This window comes from Mustelus asterias, chromosome 6, assembly GCF_964213995.1.
Source record: "Mustelus asterias chromosome 6, sMusAst1.hap1.1, whole genome shotgun sequence".
Lineage (NCBI taxonomy): Eukaryota > Metazoa > Chordata > Chondrichthyes > Carcharhiniformes > Triakidae > Mustelus > Mustelus asterias.
In genome coordinates, this window is record NC_135806.1 from 106,028,713 (window position 1) to 106,051,557 (window position 22,845).

The following is a 22,845-nucleotide window of genomic DNA, read 5'->3' on the forward strand; positions in this document are numbered from 1 at the left end:
ATGAAGTATGTCAAGTCCAAATATCGAGCAAATTTATCCGATGAGCATTTGAAGTCCATTCTAATAATTGGCTCCTCAAGCTTGAAACCTCAGTTCAGCAATATTTTGAAATTAAAAAAGCAGTTCCATCATTCCCATTAATCTTGTGCAAAACTTCATGATTTGTTGGTTACGATTGAAAACTCCAATTGCCAGAATTGTGTAGAAAGGTGCAGACTGAATTTATTTTTGTTCGACCTTTATTAATGGTTCAAGTTTATTTTGAATTTCTTTGCTTTGTTTTACTGAAGTTCCATCTTGGGGCGAGTTTATTTTTCTTATTGTGTGCCACAAAATTGGGCAAATTCTCATTTCAAGTAAACATTTGTAAAATTTCAGTAAATAAAATTAATTAAAAAATGAATAGCCTGCTTTTCTCATCTGCAGTTAAGTAATTGATTGTTTTGTCAGAGCATTTGCTAATGTTTGACATTTTTACTCATTATATATCATTTCTCAGTGTAAGCACGGCATTGTTTCTTTGTAATTGTCACATTTCTCTTTTGTTCTGAATCATATCATGCTGATTACAAAGATGATCCAAATAAAACTTATTCATTCATTTAAATTTTATTCATTCATTTATAAAACCAATTTTTTTCTTTGGCCCCCGAAAATGTGTAAAATATACGATGTGACCCTCGTACTGAAAAGTTTGGAGACCCCTGCTCTTGCACGTAATCAATATTTGGAACTCATTGGCTTTAGCTGTGCAATTCCATTGCTATAGCTTCATCTTGCAGGTGTAGTGCACAGTAAGTTAGATGTAGCAGCACACAAATTCCACTGGGTATCATAAAACATAGTGGGGAAAATGCACAACCGCCCTTTCATCCCATTTGCACTGGAACACAAAAGAAACTGTAACTTTGCATGTATTTGAAAACAGAAGCACGAAATGAACTTCACATTAACAAAATTAATTTAAATACAGTGTAAGAGAAGCTTCCTTTGAGCAAAAGAATTACAATTACTTTCAGAAGGTGTTAAACCAAATTAGTGAGGTAAAACAGCCAGCTTTTTCATCATTTTAAATATTCACAATGTACTTTTTATGATTGTCTATTGCAAAGTCTAACAAAATGAGAGGACTAAGAAAATCTCCCTGAAATTGCTCAGGTTCAGATACTATTGGTTCCAGTTAATAATCCAGAGTTGAGCTGATGACATTTTATTGTAGTGTTTGCTTCTGACAGTTTTGTAGGAAACTCTAGAACCTTTCATATACTTTGCAAAAACACACCGACTTGTGTGTAAATAGCTAAGTTGCCTTATTAATTCAAATTCTGACACTGTGCATTTTAGGCTGATCTATAGATCCTTTCTGAGTTTGACATCAACTTGATACCTGCACCCCTACACAATTATGGGTTTTTTGAGGTGCTAACCTACTTTTTCCTTTTACAGATGCTAATTGAACTTCTGTGTATTACCAGCATCATCTGTTTTTATTTCATTGATTAACTACCAGAAATGGGAGCCTTAGCTAATTATTTCCCAGTTCATCAGTGTTATAACAGTGAGACCAATTGTACTGACCTCAGTACACACTAGTTGAGATCAGTTATCTCACCACAGACAAGGATACAAAGTTAGGTATTTCCTGGTCTGCATTACATAGCCCACAGCGCATGTACCTGCTGATCCATTGTGAATGGCCTCACTGATGAAGCTTGATTTAACTTGGAGTAGGCTGTAGAAACTAATGCTTCCCTCTGAACCAGGGGAACAACATTTAACAACTAGCTCAATGCCACATTGAACGTTTTGGTAAATGTGACAATATTTTTGTCAAATGTTTACTCATTCAGTAAAACCTGTTTACTGTCAAAAATGCAAAAAATGGTTGTGTAAATGCTGGTTCATTATATAAAAGTCTGTCTTGTGTTTTAATTCTTCAGTACTTGATTCAGTGAGTGAGAAACAGTGGTTATTTTAATATCAAAACACTGGTAGAGAATTTCTTTAAAACTTTTGCTTTTAGTTCTTTTCCTGTTCATGGGGGAGGAAAATTGGCATCGATACTTAAGTTTATAAAACGGTGTTTTTACTTATTCATGCTTATCCAGGCTCTTCCATAAACCAATGGCTGATAAATGCTTTGGAGATGTATCAGGTGGAAGTGCTGAAAGTGTCCAAATGTGCCATCACATTGTTAGTTAGTGCATTGATTATAACATATTACAAGTACATGACATGATTGAAATCAAATCAGTTGCAATTTTTTTTTAAAGTTGAGAAAATGCATTCAAACCTCAGAAATCGCTAACTGACAAAAGATTCACAGAATCTTTACAATGCAGAAGGAGGCCATTTGGCCCATCATGTCTATGCTGGCTCTCCAAATGAGCATCATGATTTAATGCCATTCACCTGCCTTTTCTCCATACCCCTGCACATTATTTCTATTCAAGTAATCATCTAATACCCTCTTGAATGCCTTGTTTGAACCTGTCTCCACCACACTACTAGGCGGTGCATTCCAGGCCGAATCACTTGCTGTGTGAAAACATTTTTGTTTCTTTTACAAATCACTTTAAATCTGTGTTCTTTTATTCTTAATCCTTTTACAAGGAGGAACAGTTTCTCCCTATCTATTCAGTCTAGCCCTTTCATGATGTTGAACATTTCTATCAAATCTCCTCTTAGCCTTCTCCTCTCAAAGGAGAACAGTCCCAGCCTCTCCGATCTATGTTCACAGCTGAAGTTTTTCATGGCTGGAACCATTCTTGTAAACCTCTGCACTCTCTCCAATATGTCCACATGCTTCTTAAAGTATGACACCCAGAACCATATAAAATAGTCCAGCTAAGATCTAACTAATGTCCTATACAGGTTCAGCGTTACCTACTCTTGTACTCTACGCTCCATTAATGAAAACTAGGATGCATTATTTTTTTGAAATGAGACCTTTTTTTTAAAAACCCAATCATAAAGCTTAACAATCCAATTAATCCTGGAACTTGCAACAACTTTGTTCCGATCACATCCAGAATTAGAATCAGCACTAAAATTGGTATACAAAGTTCCATCCTGTACAAATTTCAGAAAATTTAGTACACAAGTAGATGAGCTCCTTACCCACAGGAATATTTAAATTCTCAAATGCAGTGTCTGGTCCGAAACTGGGAACTCACACATCCCCAAATATCTTCTTTTGTATCATAAGCACGCGCGTTCCACTGTCACCCACCTCATCCCCTCCCTCTGCCCACCAGGTCCTCTGCTCTTGCACCCTCTTCAGAGTTCTACCCCTTGTATTATATTGTCTTTCCATGTTCTTCCTGCCAACATGAATAATCTCCCACTTCTCTGCATTGTACTTCATCTGTCCATGCCACCAGCTTATGTTCTTTTGGTTTCCTATACCGCCCTCCTCAAAATTAACCATGCAAGTTTGTATCATTCACAGATTTTGAAATTGTCCCCTGCACGCCAAGATCTAGGTCACTAATATCTATTGGGTCCCAAAACTAGCCCCTGGGGAACTCCTCAAACTTTATTCCAGCCCAAAATATATCCAAGTACCCATTAACCATTACTCACTGTTTCCTATTATTCAGCCAACTTTGTGTCAACATTGCTACTGTCTCTTTTACTCCATAAGCTGTAACATTTCTCACAAGTCTGTTGCGCAACACTGTATTAAATGCCTTTTGGAAGTCCATGTACACCACATCAGAAGCATTACCCTTAGCGACCCTTTCAGTCACCTCATCAAAAAATTCCATGTTAATTAAACACCATCTTCGCTTAAGAAATCCAAGCTGGCTCTTCCTCTCACTCTTCCTGGCTCAACCCACATTTTTCCATGTGACTATTAATTCTATCCCTAATAATTATTTCTATCAGTGAAGTTAAACTGACTGGTCTGTAATTGCTGAGCTTAACTGTCCAATCTTTTTTGAACAAGGATGTAATGTTTGCAATTCTGTAGTCATCTGGAACCTCCCCGGAGTCTAGGGAAGACTGAAAGATTATGACCAGTGCCCCTGAAGTTCCTAGTCTCACTCCCTTCAATGTCCCGATGCCTTCTCAACTTTAAGTTGAAAGTTTATTTAATCCCATTTATAAATCCCCTTGTCCTGAATAGGCCCTACTGCTCCTTTTACCACCCTTTCACTATTTATATGCCAACAAAAGACTTTGGGACTCCCTTTTATGTTGACTGCCAGTCTTTTCTCTTATTTTCTTTTTCACTTCCCCTCTGAACCTTCTGTGTTCAGCTTGTTTCTCAATTGTATTTTCTAGCTAACATGTGTCACAAGCACACTTTTCCTTCTTTATCTTAATTTCTATCTCCTTTTTCATCCAGCGAGCTCTGGATTTGTTTGCCCTACCTTCTTTGAGGGAATGTACCTTGACTGTGCCCAAACCATTTCTTCTTTGAAGGCAGCCCATTGTTCAGCTACAGTTATCTGCCAACTTTTGGTTCCAGTCTATCCAGCCCAGCTCCGTTCTTGCCCTGTTGAAATCAGCTCTCCCCCGGTTAATTATTCTTACTCTGATTGTCTATTGTCCTTTTCTCCCGTCATCCTAAACCTTATAATACAATGATCACTGTCTCCTAAATGTTCCTCCACTGACACTTGATCAACTTGGCCCACCTCATTTCCAAGAACCAGGTCTAGCAGTGCCTCCATTCTTGTTGGACTGGACACGTACTGCTGTACGAAATTCTCTTGCTCCTCTCTGCACTTTACACTACCACTATCCCAGTCGATATTCGGATAATTAAAGTCCTCCATTATAACTACTGTATAATGTTTGTACCTCTCTGCCATTATCCTGCAGATTAGTTCCTCTACATTCTTCCCATTAGCCGGTGGCCTCTGGACTACACCTACCAATGTAATTGCACCTTTTTTTGTTCCTTAGCTCTAGCCAGATAGATTCTGTCCTCACTTTGAATTTGATCAATTGATATGGGCAGCTCCTGCACCATTTGGTCTAACTTATCCCTTGTGTGTGAGCAGGTGAGACCAAGAAATCTATGTTTATTGTTTTGACTGGTAGCAGTAAGGAAATAAAGTTAACCAGGGACTTGGCGAGTGTATCTCTGAGAGGCTCAAAAAGTCTTTTAAAGGTGGAGAAATAAGTGAAACAACTTCCCCCTAAATTATTTCACTTCAATTAAAGTGGTATTTTGGCATTCCAATATACTGAAAATGTACTGAAATTTACTTCTTTTGTTTCCTGTTTATTCAGTGGAAGGAATTCACAGGAGCACTTTCTCTTTTAAGACATTTTTATGTTGTGATGTCTGTCACGTGACCATTGCTTTCTGAATCATTTATTAATCCTGGCCTTGGGCTATTCCTTCAGTTATTTTTCTTCCTTCATTTTCAAAAGTGTTGGACTTCTGCCAAACTTTTGGGAATGGCATTGCATCTGAGTTTTCTTTGTTTTATTGAAATTTCTTGGAAAAAGTGCTGGCCTTGTTTTACAGTGATTGAGGTTCTTTGGTCAAAACATCTTACTGGCCTGGGTCCATGGGTCCCAGCCATTTAATTTAAATCTCTTGGGAATTTTTAAGTTTTTGCTGGCCTTGTCAAAATCTTCCTGGCCATGACCAGTGTTCAATGTATGCCAGTGTACCACCATTTTAAGGATTACCTACTCTGGGGTGTTTGCTGATCAGAGCAAGGAATGCAGTGAATTACTATATTAACCAGTAGATAGTCGGAGTAGAATTGGATTGTGCGAATACTTATTGGGGAAAAAGGCAGGGTGTCAATGCATCACAAAGGAGAAGTTCAATCATTACTTTAGAAACCATATGGATGGAGTTTGGGTAAGAAGTTTACACTTATAGGAAGAAAACCACAAACTTAAACAACTTTCTGGGACCAGAATTCCTTTGGAATCTTTATTTGACCCCCACTGCCAGAATAGAAGATTTAAGAAACTTATGGCTTTACAGTCTACCTGAAATGATTGATGTTTCTGGCTGAGACCTGCATAATTATACTGCACAGTGCACCAGTCTTTCTGCCTTTGACCAAAGGATGTTTTTCTACTGGCTGAGGAGGATCACAGTGGGAACTGGTAGCCAGATGTGCCAACTTGAAGAAAATTGTCGAACAAATATAAATAAAAACAAGAATGTGTCCTTGTCAACACTTACAAAATAAAGTTCCTTCATTGGAATTTGCTGTGCTCAATTGGCTTCTGTGTTTCCCTACGAAACGTATGTACTTTCAAAAGGGAATCTTTGGATTTTATGCACTTTGACATTTTTTGAAAGAGGTGATGAGGTTATAACTGCAATGTATTCAATTCTGTAACATTTGACCTTAAAAAGCAGTAAAGTTAGCTGGTTGTTAAAGTGCCCATTCTGGGCACATTTTTGTTGTTGGAGTATTCTGTCACATATATATCACATCTGGTTACATCTGATTACAGCTGGTAATGTCTGATAATGGAACAGCCTTCACAAGTGCTGAGTTTCAGAATTTTACTACCCTCAATATACCAAGCACATTCAGACTGCTCTTTACCACCTGGCATTCAAACAGACTAGCTGAACAAGCCGTCCAAACCTTTAAGTCTGGCCTAAAGAAGGAGTCAGGAGGGACCCTGGAGACCAGAATCTCACGATTCCTTCTGAGCTATAGGACAACTCCACATGCAACAATGGGGTCCTGTCAGCAGAGTTGTGAATGAACCATCATCTCTGAACAAGACTGAGCCTTGTGTTTCCAAATTTGCTGTGGATGGTAAAGCAGTCAGAAGACAAACCATGATTCATATAAGTCAAGACGGTCATTTTCAATGGATGAAGCTGTGTATGTGATGAATTTTGGAAGTGGGTCAAGTTGGATCCCTAGAGTCATTGGGCCCGATTTTACCATTTTGATTCTAAGAGCTGAATCTGGGCGCAATTCAGATCCAACTTGGAAATCTGCTCTCGGGCACCCCGATATGCACTTAGCCTGAAAAAAAATAGCGAGTCTGAATTGCGCTGTGGGTGGAGCTTATTGCACTCAAATTGCTGTTGGTCTGAGCAGAGCTTTAAACCGCGCATGCGCAATGAAAAAAAAATTGAAAAATGCGCCCGTCACAGCGCTCCCGGGCCGCGAAAAGTGGGTAAAGCAGCCCGGAAGCGATGGCCCCCACAAATATCGCCCCACCCCGACAATATAACTGTCCCCCTTATCCACCCACCCCCCGTTACCCAGACCGATCGCGACATCCTGTCCCCTTCCCCCCCCACCGATCGCCCGCAGAGTGGCAGCAGACCCCCCATTCCCCCCAACCTTACCAGAGATCCATCTGGCCTCTCCCCCATGCAGAGAATGATCGTCCCCCCACCCCCCCAGAGAATGATCGGGCCTCCCTCCCTGCCCCCCCACCAGAGAATGATCGGGCCTCCCTCCCCCACCCACCAGAGATACATCTGACCTGCCTCCTCCCTCCCTCCCTCCCCTCACCAGAGAATGATCTGGCCCGCCTCCCCCGCCCTCCCCACACTACTGATCTGAGTCAGAGAGCCGTTGGAAGCTCTGAACTTACCTCTTCAGAAGCAGGAGTGCCCAAAATAGACCTTTGCCGAGCGTGTCTGTTTCGCGCCGAATTTGGACACGCGAACGCGATGGTAAACGGGGAAATGCTGGTAAAGTTGGGCGGGCAGCCTATTAATTCAATTTAAATGCATGAAAATGCGTTTAAATCGCCGTTGTGCCCATTTCGAGCGCGATTCGGATGGCGGCCATTTTCAGGCCTTGGTAAAGTGGGCATCTGCGCGGACGTGGGCGCGGATCGCGTTAATGGCCTCACGCCTGACTTTACCAAGCTTTTGCGCGCAATGGTAAAATTGGGCCCATTGTGTCCAAAACTGGATGCAATGCACATATCAGGTGGACGTAGAAGGAAGAATCATCTGGAAACATGTAGACGATCTGAGAGAATGATAGTTGCCCCAGCTGCTAGTATGGCAATCAGGAGCTAAATTTCCATTTGGGAATGTTATCGACGATCGACGAAGCACCTGGCCATCCTGTGGCAGGCACGACTGACATCTCCATGGAAATAGATAGAATTGCCTGTGCCTGAAAAGGCACCTGTCATTGTGGTTTCGGCTGACAGCAATCCTGTGAAAGCATCCCAGAGAGGAATTTCACCACTCCAAAAGAATTCGGAAACCTCGAAAGACTTGATTTATAATTGACTAAATTAATGTACTCAACGTTTAATTATCTTGGACAGTGTGAAATGAGTATTGATATATATAAAAGGACTTGGAGGGAGAAGGCTATGGTGATTATTGATCAGGATTCATCAACAGAGTAAAGGTCACATAACGCAGGGAACCAATGGAAAGCAGGGTGGGGGAATCACCCTGGTGAGCTCAGGCTTCTGTTCCAGAACCCTCCCGAAAGCTGACTGGCAGCCGGCAGGCTGCAAGCCTCTGTATTATAGTTATATGTAAATAAATGTTGCAGTTATTATTTACCAAATTGGTGAACAGGACTTATTATACCCACTTTTGCCCCATATCCCTTAATACTTTTGGTTCACAAAAATCTAGCATTCTCAGATTTGATTTTACCTTTCCCATTCCTCTTGTGATCTTGTGTTTGAGCCCCTTGTTACCAATTCACCAAGCAGTAGAAACTACATTTTAATTATTTACACTTTGAAAGCATTTGAGATTTTGAAAATCTCTATTGGGTTCCCCTGCTCCCTACAACCTTCTTTACTCTAATGAAAAAGCCTAATTTTTCTCACATTTCTGTATTTTTCTTTCTTGGATTGATTCAAGTGAGGTTTCACTCTGTTTTCCATGGCGTTAATATTCTTTCGATAATGGAATGCCTCGAATTGCATACAGTGTTCTAATTATGATTAACTGCTGTAACTTCAGTGAAAGATCAGCATTTATATTTCTCTGGAGTTTCTGCTGATCTTCAGCCTAAATTATAGCAATCAGGAAACCTGAACCTTCAAAATTCAATCTTTAAATTTGGTGAGAGCGGCAGAATCATGTCGCTCCATTCTAATTAGTGTATGTAGTTTTCTGAGTCTTTCTAATGTTTTGCATATTTGCATAAAGGCACTAGAATTCTCTGACCCTTCTATCCTCCTAAGTATGTTTTTCCTTCTGTTTGCTGTTATTTCTTATTATTTTGTTCACTTAATCTCACTTCTATTTGCCACAAGGTGTGTCTTTATAACCTCCTTTAGCTTACTATTTTAGACTGCTTTGACCCATTTTATTTTGAATCCAATTGCACACACACTTCATGTTTGCCTATTCCCTTGCATTGCAAATTTAAACTAATTTTGTTTCAAAACAGTTCACTAAATTGAAAATGTTCATTATACCTGCAATAGCACAAAATATACTTGAAAAGTTTGGAAATGTACATAATGGATGCTGTGGAACAACAGGGATTCCAGCAGGTAGTCTCAAATGTAGAGTTAGCACAGATCTAATTTGCTGAATTGTGGCTTCCTGTGGTAAAACTTCTAGGAAACTATAATCTGGTTCTTAAATATCCTTTTCAATTTATTTGTCTAGGAGCACCATTTACTTGGCCAACCATTTTTTGTTCTCCATCCCTGTCGAACGTCTGAATTAATGACTCCAATAATGTATGGTGCCACACAGGAGCAGAGGTAAGGTGTTTTCACAGGGAATCTGTTGAGCTGTGCCAATTGAACACAGGTGAATTAAAATACATTGAATTACAATTAGCACAATGGAAATAGATGTTAGCTTTTTTAAGCAATTAGATCTACAATTTAGATAAGAACAAATGGATTTTTGGCTCTTCTGACAGAGAAGAGCAAAGCAAGGAGGATAAAAGGGGGTAGTTAACCATTGAGTGAAATATTTTTGTCATTTTTGTGAATCTGAGCCCATTTTTCATTACATGGCATCCACAAGTAGGGAATGCAAAATAAGTTATGTCGTTCATTATAAATAACAAAAAATATTTCTTAAAATTTAGGTTTGAATGTTTTTTCATGTTATTTCAAGAACATTTTACGTAGAGTTAAATAATTATTTGTGAAAGATGATTGCTCTCTCCAGAGATCTGTCTATTTGTCTGTTAAATTTTTTTTTAAACATTTGCAAAACTGCATTATGTTTTAAGTTTTCCTTGTTTTCAGTGTTGAAGCATAATTCCTTCAGGACAACTATCTCTGACCTTCATCAGATTTAACAAAGCAGCAGGCTAAAACATCCTGAAGTAATTATGGTGCAGCAACACAAGGCAAGAGAAACTTTGAATGCATGGAGAGTCTTTGGTGTATTTAAAAAAAACCTCAAGGCATAGACCTAGAGAGAGTGCACTAACTATTAGATCTGTTTATTAATGTCTGTAAAGTAAGTAGATTTACCCGTTTGTTCTTCTTAAAAGTTTTGATACATCCATCATCCAATAGTAAAATCACAGGAATGACGACCCTTTCAAGTTTTGATCCTCTGTAGTCTTGAAAGAGATGTACAATATTTCCTGTCTCATGCTGTATAATAGGGATGGCAGCAGACTGCAAAGAAAATATGGGAATTCAGATAATTTACATGGTGCTTAGAGTTGATCACTCTATCCTAATTTGGAGTTTCAGTGGCAGCCTTCACTTTAATTAGGCAGTGTTATTTTTGCATCGCTATATGTTTCACCACTTCCACTTTTTTTTCTTAAAATAGTTCCACAGTTCACCGTAGGTCTCCCAGTACATGCTCGCTTTAAGTTTTGCTGTTCCTGCCCATGGGGCCATTCCAGGAACTAAATATCATTGTTGTTACTTTCCATTGAAACACAATGTCAGAAAATGTAAAGCTTGCTGCTTTTTGTGGATGGTCTTATTCATTCACACCTCAGAGACAGAAATATGACCTTTTAGCTGTTCGCCTGCGAAAGAAAGAAAATGAAAATTTTATTTCCAATAAATATTTGTCTGACTTCTGAGAACAAAGTAGTAATTAGTAGGGAAAATTGGCTGATAAAATAATAATCGTACTTAAGAAGCTATCCATTGGGTGAAAAGCATTTTGATTCACTCGAACATTAAAAGGTGCTTACATAAGTGTAGCTTCATTCCTTATCTGTTACAAGACCACAAATGAGTTCTGTTCTGTTTTCAGTGGGCGTTGGGAGAAACTTCGACAATTGTTCTCCACTTTACACCCTAGGGCGTTATTGTTCACAGATTCTCTCTCCTAAAACATGTGGTTCCGCTGACTAGCCCTTATGGTTCCATGCAAGTTCATGGGGCAGCACAGTGCTTGCACTGCTGCCTCACAAGCTCCAGGGACCTGGGTTCAATTCCTGCCTTGGGTCACTGTCTGTGTGGAGTCTCCCTGTGTCTGCGTGCGTTTCCTTTGGGTGCTCCGGTTTCCTCCCATAGTCTAAAAGACGTGCTAGTTAGGTGCACTAGCCATGCTAAATTCTCCCTCTGTACTCGAACAAGCCGGAGTGTGGCGACAGGGGGATTTTCACAGTAACGTCATTGCAGTGTTAATGGAAGCTTACTTGTGACACTAATAAATAAACTTGAAAACTTTAAAAACTTTAAACTTTAATTCCACTTTGGTCAGAAACTTCTGTATCTCTAGAGTTTCTGGCTGAATGATCAATTTGCACCAAAACTAGAATTAAATCATTGAAGTCCTGTATTAGGAATCTTATTCAAACAACATGGCCACCAACACTGGTGTCAGTTATGTTATGGCAGAATTTCTTGATGGCAACTCTTCTGGGCCTGGCATGGTTGGATTGAATAAATTGGCACAGACATTGGCAAGAGCCAAACACTGCAGACTTTTCCCTCAGCTTAAACTTAAGAAAAGTTATCATTGCTACAGAATTTCAGCTCCAGTCTGTTTCACATATACTTTCAAGTTTCAGCTTTCCCTCCGATTCCAGTAAACCCTTTCGGGATTTCTTGTGTCACAAAGGATGAGTCAGTACTGCTGGTGCTCTGACCTCAACTGAGATAGAAACTGAGAATCATCCATTTTGGGATACCTGCTATTCCTGAAGGATTAGGACAAAGTTACTTTTCTCCATGGAATTTCAGCTACTTTTATGAGATTACTAAAATTCAATAAGAAATGTTTGTTTTAAATTCTTGTAACCTCAGCCTAAGGTAGACAAATGATGATCCCATAATAGCAATTGGGGGAATCACTTCTCTTGTACAATTCTAACTGTATCCCTAGTGTACACCAACTCTACGTCCATTTTGGAGAATAAATCCTTTATCCAAGAAATTGGAAGCTTTGGGCCAGAAGGTGCCCTTGTAGGGCACACTACAAACAAGATTAACTACATATGGTAACATTTATCCGTCAGCAATGGCTCAGAAATGACCTGCCGTTAGGCTGGCTCAAGCTTCTGTGATTGATAACACATTGAAGGGATATAAGGCAGTTACTATGTAGACTGTAAAGTCGTTTCAATAGTATACTACGTTTGAAGTAAGAGTGCTTGATTGACTCCTTCAGTGCATGGGTGCCTGGTTACTGATCTTGAATCTTTTTCAGGATCTGCAGACAAAAGGTGAATGAGGCTTCATTGAGCAAAGACTGACATTTTTAAAATGGTCCAATAATTATTGAGATGTTGTGAGAAATAGCAGCAAACCACTTCTGCACTGACCACAAAGGAGTAACAAGCTGCCTTTTGTGACACTAGAAGCAGAATTGATATCAATTTAAGGTCAAGAAATACATGTTGAGAAACTCACTACTTGCAGGCAAGTGAAAAGGAGATGTAGTCCCAGGATAGGACAATGATTTTTAAGGGGCCTGGAGAAGCTATTTTGTCACCCATTGCTCGTTTAATAGCACTCTTGCTATTCAAGTCCCACTCTGAATACTTGAGCACAAAATCTTGATTGGCACTTCAGTGCAGTACTAAGGGTGTGCTACATGGTTGGATGTGCCATTTCTTGAATGAGGTGTTAATTTGAGGCGCTGCCCGCCCAATCAGTTGGATGTCAAAGATCCTATGGTACAAAGAAGAGCAGATGAATTGCCCGAGCAGCCTGGCTGACATTTATCTCTCAATTACCAGCACAATAACAGATTAACTGGTCATTATCACATTGTTTGTGGCAACTTGCTGTGCACAGATTGGCTGCCGCACTTGTTACATTGCAACATGCTTACACTTCAAAATTATTGTGGCGCATGAAAGGCACGATATAAATGCAAGTCTTTCTTTTCCTAATCCCTCAAAAATTACTCCTGCAGCTGAAGATTACATTTTTTTTAGCAGTGCCTTTAAGGAACAATGGTTAGTCCACTCAATCCTAGTACCACTTGGTGCAGTGTACTCAGCAAACGCTTCACCCTCCCCATGTATCGTATGTGTTAGAAATTAGAGTATCATGTGAATGCACTCAGTCTTTTTCCCAGGGTTGGGGAATCGAGAGCGAGAGGGCATAGGTTTAAGTTAAGAGAGGAAAGAATTAAGGGAACCTGAAGAGCAATTGTTTTACACAGAGGGTGGTATGTATGTGGAATGAGCTGCCAGAGGAAGTGGTTGAGGCAGGGGCATTGACAAAACATTTAAAAGGCATTTGGACAGATACATGGATAGGAATGGTTTAGAGGGATATGGGCCAAATGCAGGCAAATGGGGTTAGCTTAGGTCGGCATTTTGGTCAGCATGGACCAGTTTGGGCCGAAGGGCCTGTCTCTGTGCAGTTGATTCTATGATCTGTTCCATGGGTGTAAACTGTAATGTTTGATCCTTCTGAACTGATCTTCAGCCAAATTCAAAGTACAAACTTTTTTTGAAAATTAGAACCTTAGCATGAACCACCACCACCACCCTGCTTCCCACCTTTCCTTCCCCCAAGCCACTCCCTCCCCCCTCCCACCACCACCACCAGCCCCCAACCTCGCTCAACACAGCTTAAATGTCACCAAATACAAAATGAACACTACAACTATTGTGTAAGTACAACCATCATTTTCTCTTGTTCTCGCACACTGGCATAGTTCCTTTTTGAAAATTAAATATAATTTCTACCCCAATTTAGCTTTCGAAATTTGCTGTCTTGTTTTTAAAAATTACTTGAAGAAATGCTGTGAGAGAGAAGGTGAATAAAACTGCACATTAGGGCAGCTAACCAGTGCTGGGAAAGGTGCAGTGTACATGCTCAGGCTGTGCCATCTCCATTAAGTTCAGAGTCACAGCTGTGGACGAAAATATCAAATTCAAGCCTAAGCTTTTAGCAGAAGCTAAGGCCTTCAAGTAAAAGCTTCATAATGAAACAGCTTGGTGGATCAGTCTAATCATATTGTGAAAATGCCATCTTTAAATAAAAATTCTCTGTTGGCCATCAGAAATGTCATTTGCTGAGGAAATGGTTGATAGCAAGGTAGTGACTTGGTGGTAATGTTGCTGGAGTAGTAATTCAGAGGCCTCAGTAATATTCTAGGGACACGTTTGATTTTTAAAAATTTGTTTATGGGATGTGGGTGTCACTGGCTGGGTCAGCATTTATTGCCCATCCCAAATTACCCTTGAATTGAGTGGTTTGTTCGGCCATTTTAGAGGGCATTTAATAGTTAACCACATTGCTGTGGGCCTGGAGTCACATATAGGTCAGGCCAGGTCAGGGTGGCGGGTGGCATCATAAGGTCAGAATTGGGGCTATTTGCTGATGATTCCACAACATTCAGTGCCATTTGCGACTCCTCAGATACTGGAGCAGTTCATGTCCATATGCATTAAGACGTGGACAACATTCAAGCTTGGGCTGACAAGTGGCAAGAAACATTCACACTACCTCCAGCCAGAGAGAACCTAACCATTGCTCCTTGACATTCAGTGGCATTACCATCATTGAACAACTCCCCCGCCCCCAATCACACTGCCGACATCCTGGGGTTATCACTGACCAGAAACTGAACTGGATTAGCCATGTAAATACTGTGGCTACAAGAGCAGGTCAGGGGCTGGGAATCCTGTGGCGAGTAACTCACCTGACTCCCCAAAGGCTGTCCATCATCTACAAGGCACAAGTCAGGAGTGTGGTGGAATAATCCCCATTTGCCTGAATGAGTGGAACTCCAACAACACTCGAGGAGCTCAACACCATCCAGAACAAAGCAGCCCGGTTGATTGGCACCCTATCCACCATCTTCAAAATACATTCCCATCACCACCGACGCACAGTAGCAGTGCGTAATATCAACAAGATGCACTGCAGCAACTCACCAAAGCTCCATCCTGACTTGGAAATGTATCGCCATTCCTTCACTGTCGTTCAGTCAAAACCTGTAACAGCACTGTGGATGTACCTACAATACATGGACCTAAGTGGTTCAGGCAGCTCACTATCATTTCCTCAAAGGCAATTAGGGATGGACGATAAAAATGCTGACCTAGCCAGCAGTCCCTTGAAATAATTTTTTAAAATGGTAATTGAGAAACCTGTCAGAAGGCATTTTGAGTGATCTGTGGGGACTGGGTAGCCAGAATGCAGACTGATGAATTTACTAAAGTAAAGCTCATACTAAATGTGCACTATTTTTAATGAGAAAGCTTAACAAAACCTGACAACAGAAAGTCAAGTGATGCAGACAGGAAGTGTATGCAGACCGAACTTTTAACGTTTTATTGGCAAAGTCAATTGGCTGATTCTGTCCCAAGTGAATGGTTTTTCCACACAGGTATTAATTATTCTGAGTGTATGCTTTCAATAACTTGGAGTAACTGTTTCACTGTAACTTCATTGCACTGTTAATGCCTTACTTGTGACTAATAAATACATTTTTACTTTTTGGAGGTGAATTTCAAGAGTTTGGAGATAATTTCTGATTCCTTGGGAATTTTGTTTATTTTTTAATCTACATTTCCCAGCCATTGGCCTCAGCAGCCTGGTAGCCGTTTGTGCATGTCAACTTCGGACCTCTGATGAGCAATCAAGAGTAGCAGCAGCAATGGCCTTCTCTGAAACCACCAACTGTTCCACCATCCGCAGAGAAGATGAGCAGAGCTCAACTTCCTGGAGAGGATACCCAGATTAGCTTCTGGACGTGGCTAAGCACCAGTGCCTCCAACGGCCTAAACCTTCCCTTCAAGTGCTTGCTGGCTTTTGCTGGGAAGAAGTATCCCTCCTGCTAAGGGGACCAGGAGGACGTGCATTGCCTGTAGCGATCAAGATGACCAAAGTACTTAATTTCTTTGCCTCTGGTTCCTTCCGTAATCTGCTGGTGATACTTCTACTTGTTCGTGCATCTCCCAGATGACTAATGTCAAGTTTGTACATTTACGGCACTTCCTTGTTGATGAGGCCAATCAAAATGAGGGAGCCAAATGCAAAATATAGTGGATGTTGGAAATCTGAAATAAAAACAGAATTTTCATAGCTGAAAGATCAAAACCAACTCTGTCTGTCCAAAGATGCTATCAGACCCATTGAATATTTCAACATTTTCTGTTTTTATTTGAGAATGAGAGAGCCCTTATTTCCTGCTCTGGCTGGGTTCCCCCAGGCCTGGGGAGCCATAGATTTCATCCATCTTTCAGCCTGGCTACCCTCAGATTATCCAGTAGTATTCAACAACCAAAAGAAATTCCATCCCATTACGATCACTGCAAGAAGATCATGCATGTCTGCGCAATTTATGCAAGGAGCTGTCACAATGTCTTCATCTTGCAGCAGTCATGTCTTCTATAGATATTTACATCTCCAAACAGAGACAATGGCCGGAATTCTCCCATCCCGCCCGCCACTGGAATATTAGCGGACAGGTTGTGGAGAATGTGAAACACCATTGACGGTCGGGTGGTAATTTCTGGCTTTTAGACCAGCATGACCGGAGAATTCCACCCAATGAATCATTCTTGGAGACGAGGGCTACACTCTAGGGCTATGGCTGATAACATCCATGAGGACCCCAACCACTGACCCTCAAATACAACCGAAATCACAGGAATGGTCATTGAGCAAATGATCAGGAAACTGAATTTGGGAGCCTGGACAGCTATGGGGCCCTCTTTGGTATGCACCAGCAAGGATTTGCACAGTGATAGTGGTCTGCTGTGCTTTTCACAATACTGCGCAGCAGTGAGGATTGTTCTGCATCTTCAGAGGAGGGGAATAAACAGGAGGAACAGTAGAAGGTGGAGGGCATGGAGCCTGATGTGGTAAGCACACATGTAGCCACTCAGCTGCCAGGAATGCCAGGGACAGATGGATTCAGTCATGTTTCAGATGATCTGAGGCAGTGCAGCCATCTGGCAAACGATTCTGAATTCAGTGTGCCTCCCCAGCTCCAGCACAAAGCAGTCCCACAGTCAACAATCCATCCTTCTCACTGTCACCCATTGCTCACCTTTCACTCTCATTATACATGTTGTACCTGGTAAAGGGTCCCACGGCAGGCAGCAGCTAGCAACATGGGTGGGTGCAGGGCAATGGAGCTTTAAAATAAAGATTATGATTGATAAAATTAAACAAGAAAAAATTCACAATGTTTATCACCCAGGTGGATACGCGAGTCCAACTACAAATCCTCTTGCTTCCTTTTTCTATTGCTCCTTGTGTAGCTTCAGCAGAGCTGAAGGCAGACTGTATGCTTCCCCGCTCTGACTGCTGAGATGTTTGTGACTGATCTCCTCCAGGTGAGGGCCCTGCCAAGGACTGCCCCTACTTACACTTTTACAGGGACAGACATGACTGTTGAGACGGAAGACAGAGCACAGACTGAGGGAGAGAACATTACTGCACTTCGCTGAAGTTCAGAATAGTCAAAGTGAGGCTTTCCTCCAGCCTGCTTAATGTTGAATGCTGTTGGTTAGGGCCAGCATGCACACAGTTCCTTGCCATAACTGATGTTCCATGCAAGTGACCATGGACTCTTTCCATGGATGTAGACATCAGCACAAAGGCCTGAGACATCATGGCGCATTCTAGAAACTGAATCCTCCAATCTTTCTCCAATTGCGCACCATTACCTCGGAAAGCCTGGAAGAACTTCACGCCTTTTTTGCTGGTCAGAATAGTTCTGTTCTTTGTTAACCACAAGATCCAGCAATTGTACCCAGCTGAACTGAGCTCTGATGGTCGTGCACCCTTTAAAGTGGACTCTCCATTGCTGTTTGTGGCTCCACCACCTGTTCCTGCTTATCTGTGATGTGCACTCCACCATGTCACTATCTATCTTAGCGCTCTCCCACCGCACTGAAGTGTTGTACGAGTCTTGTGGCAGCGTATCTTTAGAGCGTGCACTCCCCTCTGAGGAAATAAGCTGAGAGAGTTCTGAGTCGTTATTGTATAGATAAGGGGTGCGATTTTACTGGCTCGCCACCGGTCAGTCAGCATGGTGAACCGGGAAGATCATGGGTGGGGATACGACCCATGCTTCACCGGCGTACTTAAGCTCCGCTCCCCCCAGACCGGCGCAAATCTCCCAGCTGTCAGAAAAAGTGACGAGCGTGGGAAGATTGTGGTGCTGAACTTGCCCAATAAACTGGTGTGCAACACCTCCATTTTTAGACTTTTATGACAATTCTTTTTGGGAAGGTCACCCCCTATATTTCTGTGGCTGCTGACATCAAGTTATGGATGAATGTTGTCTGCCATGTGGCTGTGTTATTTTTAAATCTGTCCCCAGGTAGTTGGAAGGCGATCATCTCTCCATCGCCAATGGCCAGGTATTCTAAGATCCAACTTACCTCCAGCATAACCTCATCCATAGATGTCAGTAATGATCTGTGGAGGTGCCTCAAAAGAGAGAGCCTTGTGCAAGGTTTGACCATCCGAGGAGTGATGTGCAGGAGAAGGCTGGGAAAGACAGGAGGAAAGGGGTGTACGTGAATGTACCATGCCTTTCCTGCCCTGATCACATCATTAAACTACCTACAGCACTGTATCCAAGAGGCGAAGCACCTCATTATGCTGACCTTTTTATTTGTTTATTCCTTCACGGGTTGTGGGCATCACTGGTTAGGCCAACACTCATTATTTATCCTTAATTGCCTTTGAGAAGGTGTTGGTGAGCTACCTTCTTGAACTGTTGCGGTCCATGTGGTGTAGGTACATCCACAGTGCTGTTAGAGAGAGAGGGAGTTCAAGGATTTTGGCCCAGTGAAAGTGACGGAACAGTGATATAATTCCAAGTTAGAGTGGTGTGTGACTTGGAGGGGAACTTGTGGTGGTGTTCCTATGCATCCTTCTGGGTGGTAGAAGTTGTGGGTATGGAAGGTGCTGTTGAAAGAGGTTTGGCAAGTTCCTGCAGTGCATTTTTTATATGGTGCACACTGCGTGGCAGTGGTGGAGGGAATGAATGTTAAAGGTGGTGGAAGGGGTGCCGATCAAGTGGGCTGTTTTGTCCTGGATGGTATCAAGCTTCTTGAATGTTGTTGGAGCTGCACTCATTCAGGCAAATGGAGCATGTTCCATCACACTCTTGACTTGTGCCTTGTAGATAGTGGACAGGCTTTCGAGAGTTAGGAGGTGAGTTACTCAGCACAGAATATCTAGCCTCTGACCTGTTCTTGTGGTCACAGTATTTATATGGCTCGTCCAGTTCAGTTTCTGGTCAGTAGCAACCCCAGGTGCCAAACTCTGTGGCAGATTTTGTCCTCCCATTTGTGGGGAAAAGTATGTCCCTGTGGGCCCTTACAGCCGAAAGCATGGTCTATTTTGAAAGTTCTAGAATGCTTCCATCTCTTATGAGATCCTTTAAAATGTTGTGGCTGAAATAGACTGCCTTCGGCTGTCATCCTGGCACCGTTTCTAATTGGTCAGGAAACCCAGATATCAGATGTAGATAACATTGCGGATTTGAACATGCTGCTGAACCTGCCCTGACTGTGCCGGCTTCTCCCATTTTAAAGTATATTGAAACATTAAAATTCAGCCCATACATTCTTTCCTTGTTTCTATATTTCATGACAAATTCCCAGGACAGCATATATAATAGAAACTGCCTGTGTAAAATTGTCATGCTGTAATTACGTCTTCCTGTCTGTTCTTGGGGTAGAGTAAGTTAAACTCCTTTTTCAAATAATTTTTTTAAATGATGGAAGGTCATGAATCTATCCTTGGATACAGCTTCTTGAATAAAAATAACTAAGAGATGAGATTAAGTTAACAATAATTCCATAGACATTACTGAAAGCACACCTAAAATTGGTTGTAAAATTCAACATTGCCTTTCTATACTCCTGTATAGTTCCTGTACTCTGAAGGATGGTCACTTATCACACGTGTTAAAGCAGTTGGAATTTCAGATCAGATGGAGTCAATGTTTAACTTCCAAAGTTGCTCTGTCATAGGTTCACTCCACACAATCTGTGGCTGTGAAATTCATTTGGACCTGAAATGGGTGTGGGGATCACACATGGGCATTCCTTCTGATTCAGGCAGCATGCAAACTTTGTGCTATCTGCTCATTTAAATGATTGTAGTATGTGGCTAAACACTGCAGTGCCTGAACGCCTGAGTAGCGTGCGAAACATTGCGGAAGGTTAGTATGGGTTCAAATTAGCCTATGGGCAGGATTTTCCACGCAACCCGCCGGGTGTTTTGCGACAGTGGATGCGGCCCACCATTGGTTGGTGGTAGGATTTTCTGGTCCCACCGTTGTTAATGAGGTTTCCCACTGAATGCACCCCTCATTGCCACAGTACCGACGGCAAGGCCATCAGCGAAATTGGAAGATCCCGCCAGCATGAAGTTGCTACTTAAAGTCAGCCTGTACCTCTTGAAGGAGAGAGCTATTTTGGCTGGAGCAGATGCTGGAAGCCATTGCAAAATTGAGCTTCAACTCTGAAAAATGCAAGAGTAACACAACATGGCAGAAAACATCTTCAAGATTTTCTGATGTTGTGCTGAACACCTTGGTCAGACCTCTCATCTTTATTGAATTACTTGGGAGACCTATAGTTCTGCTCTTTCTCTATGATAGCATCTGAACCAATCAATTATGACAATGGTAGCCTGAATGATAAGTTCATAGAATGTTTTTTGGGACAGTTTCTTAGCGTATTTTCTGGCACCAACCAGGGAGCAGGCTATACTAGATCTGATAATGTGCAATGAGACGCGATCAGTTAATGATCTCATAGTGTTAGCAAAACAAAAGTAGTTTTAAGGGATTTATATTTGTATTGGTAAACATTAGAAATAAGGTAGCATTTTAAGTGTTTCTGTGCCTGGAAGGCTAAAATCTATAGTTAGATTCATGTTGGACAAAGGTGTTTGCATGTGTGGGGGTTAGTTCAATTCAAACTGTGTTTTATTTGTTCTTAGAGAGGGTTATGGTGTGAAGAGTTAATGGAAGTAGCAGTGGTTGCTTAGCAACAGAGCCCTTTTAAGGTGGAAAGGTTTTTTGTTCTTAGCTTGGCTGAATTTGTTTGCAGTTGGAGACAGGACACTGAGGAGTGAAGATCTGTCAGAAGAAAGACTGGACAGGACAAGATGCTGCAAACCGGCATTCTTTCCAAAGAACCAGATACAGTCCAGATAACCAAGGAATTGGGACATAAAGAATGTCTTAATAAGACATAAGGTGCCGGGATCCGGGATGTCTCTGATCGCGTCCCAGATATCCTGAGGTGGGAAGGAGAGGAGCCAGAGGTCATGGTACATATTGGTACCGCTGACATAGGTAGGAAGAGGGAAGGGGTCATGAAAAGAGAATATAGGGAGTTAGGTAGACAGTTGGGAAGGAGGAACGCAAAGGTAGTAATCTCAGGATTGCTGCCTGAGCCACGGGAAAGTGAGAGCAGGAATGGAGTGAGGTGGAGGATGAATGCGTGGTTGAGAGACTGGAGCAGGGGGCAGGGATTCAGGTTCCTGGATCATTAGGACCTCTTTAGGGGCAGGTGTGACCTGTACAAAAAAGACAGGTGGCACTTGAATCCCAGGGGGACCAATATCCTGGCAGGAAGGTTGGCTAAGGTTACTGGAGAGACTTTAAGCTCGAAACATTGGGGGGAGGGAATTGTGATGAGGTGATTGAGAGCGAGGAGGTTAGCCCGCAAATAGAGAAGGATTGTACACAATGTAAGAGGGAGAATGGACGGGCGATGGAGAAGGGGAGAGCTCAGACCAAAGGTTTGAGATGTGCCTATTTTAACGCCAGGAGTGTAGTGAATAAAGTGGATGAGCTTAGAGTGTGGATCGATGCTTGGAAGTGTGATGTGGTGGCCATTACGGAGACAGGGACAGAACTGGATACTTCAGGTGCCGGGTTTCAGATGTTTCAAAAAGGACAGAGAGGGAGGCAAAAGATGGGGGGGAGTGGCACTGCTGATCAGGACAGTGTCACAGCTGTAGAGAAGGTGGAAGCCATGGAGGGATTGTCTACGGAGTCTCTGTGGGTGGAAGTTCGGAGCAGGAAGGGGTCGATAACTTTGCTGGGTGTTTTCTACAGGCCGCCCAATAGTAACAGGGATGTTGAGGAGCAGATAGGAAAACAGATCCTGGAGAGATGTAGTAATAACAGGGTTGTCGTGATGGGAGACTTTAATTTCCCAAACATCGATTAGAATATCCCTAGGGTAAGGGGTTTGGATGGGGAGGAGTTTGTTAGGTGTGTTCAGGAGGGTTTCCTGACACAGCATGTGGATAAGCCTACAAGAGGAGAGGCTGTACTCGATCTGGTACTGGCTAATGAGCCTGGACAGGTGTCGGATCTCTCAGTGGGGGAGCATCTTGGGGATAGTGATCATAACTCTATCTCCTTTACGCTAGCATTGGAAAGAGATAGGATCAGGCAAGCTAGGAAAGCATTTATCTGGTGTAAGGGGAAATATGAAGCCATCAGGCAGGAGATTAGAGGCGTAAATTGGAAGGAGGTATTCTCGAGGAAAAGTACTG

The 22,845-nt window shown here is 42.0% G+C and overlaps 1 protein-coding gene and 1 long non-coding RNA gene across 12 annotated transcripts in view; one reads left to right on the top strand and one right to left on the bottom strand.

Annotated features, from left to right (window-relative positions):
• The window catches only part of atg10 (ATG10 autophagy related 10 homolog (S. cerevisiae)), a 264,975-nt gene that overhangs the window by 223,932 nt on the left and 18,198 nt on the right, over positions 1-22,845 (top strand). For all 11 annotated transcript variants that reach the window (XM_078214834.1, XM_078214831.1, XM_078214835.1 and 8 more), the window contains one exon: positions 9,563-9,660. In XM_078214834.1, the coding sequence (XP_078070960.1) occupies positions 9,563-9,660 (98 nt within the window). The remainder of the gene's footprint in view (positions 1-9,562; positions 9,661-22,845) is intronic.
• LOC144495327 (uncharacterized) lies at positions 10,333-18,120 on the bottom strand. Its single transcript, XR_013498227.1, has 3 exons — positions 17,973-18,120; positions 15,228-16,355; positions 10,333-10,904 (listed from the first exon to the last, which is right to left on the bottom strand). It is a non-coding gene; the product is annotated as an uncharacterized LOC144495327 (long non-coding RNA).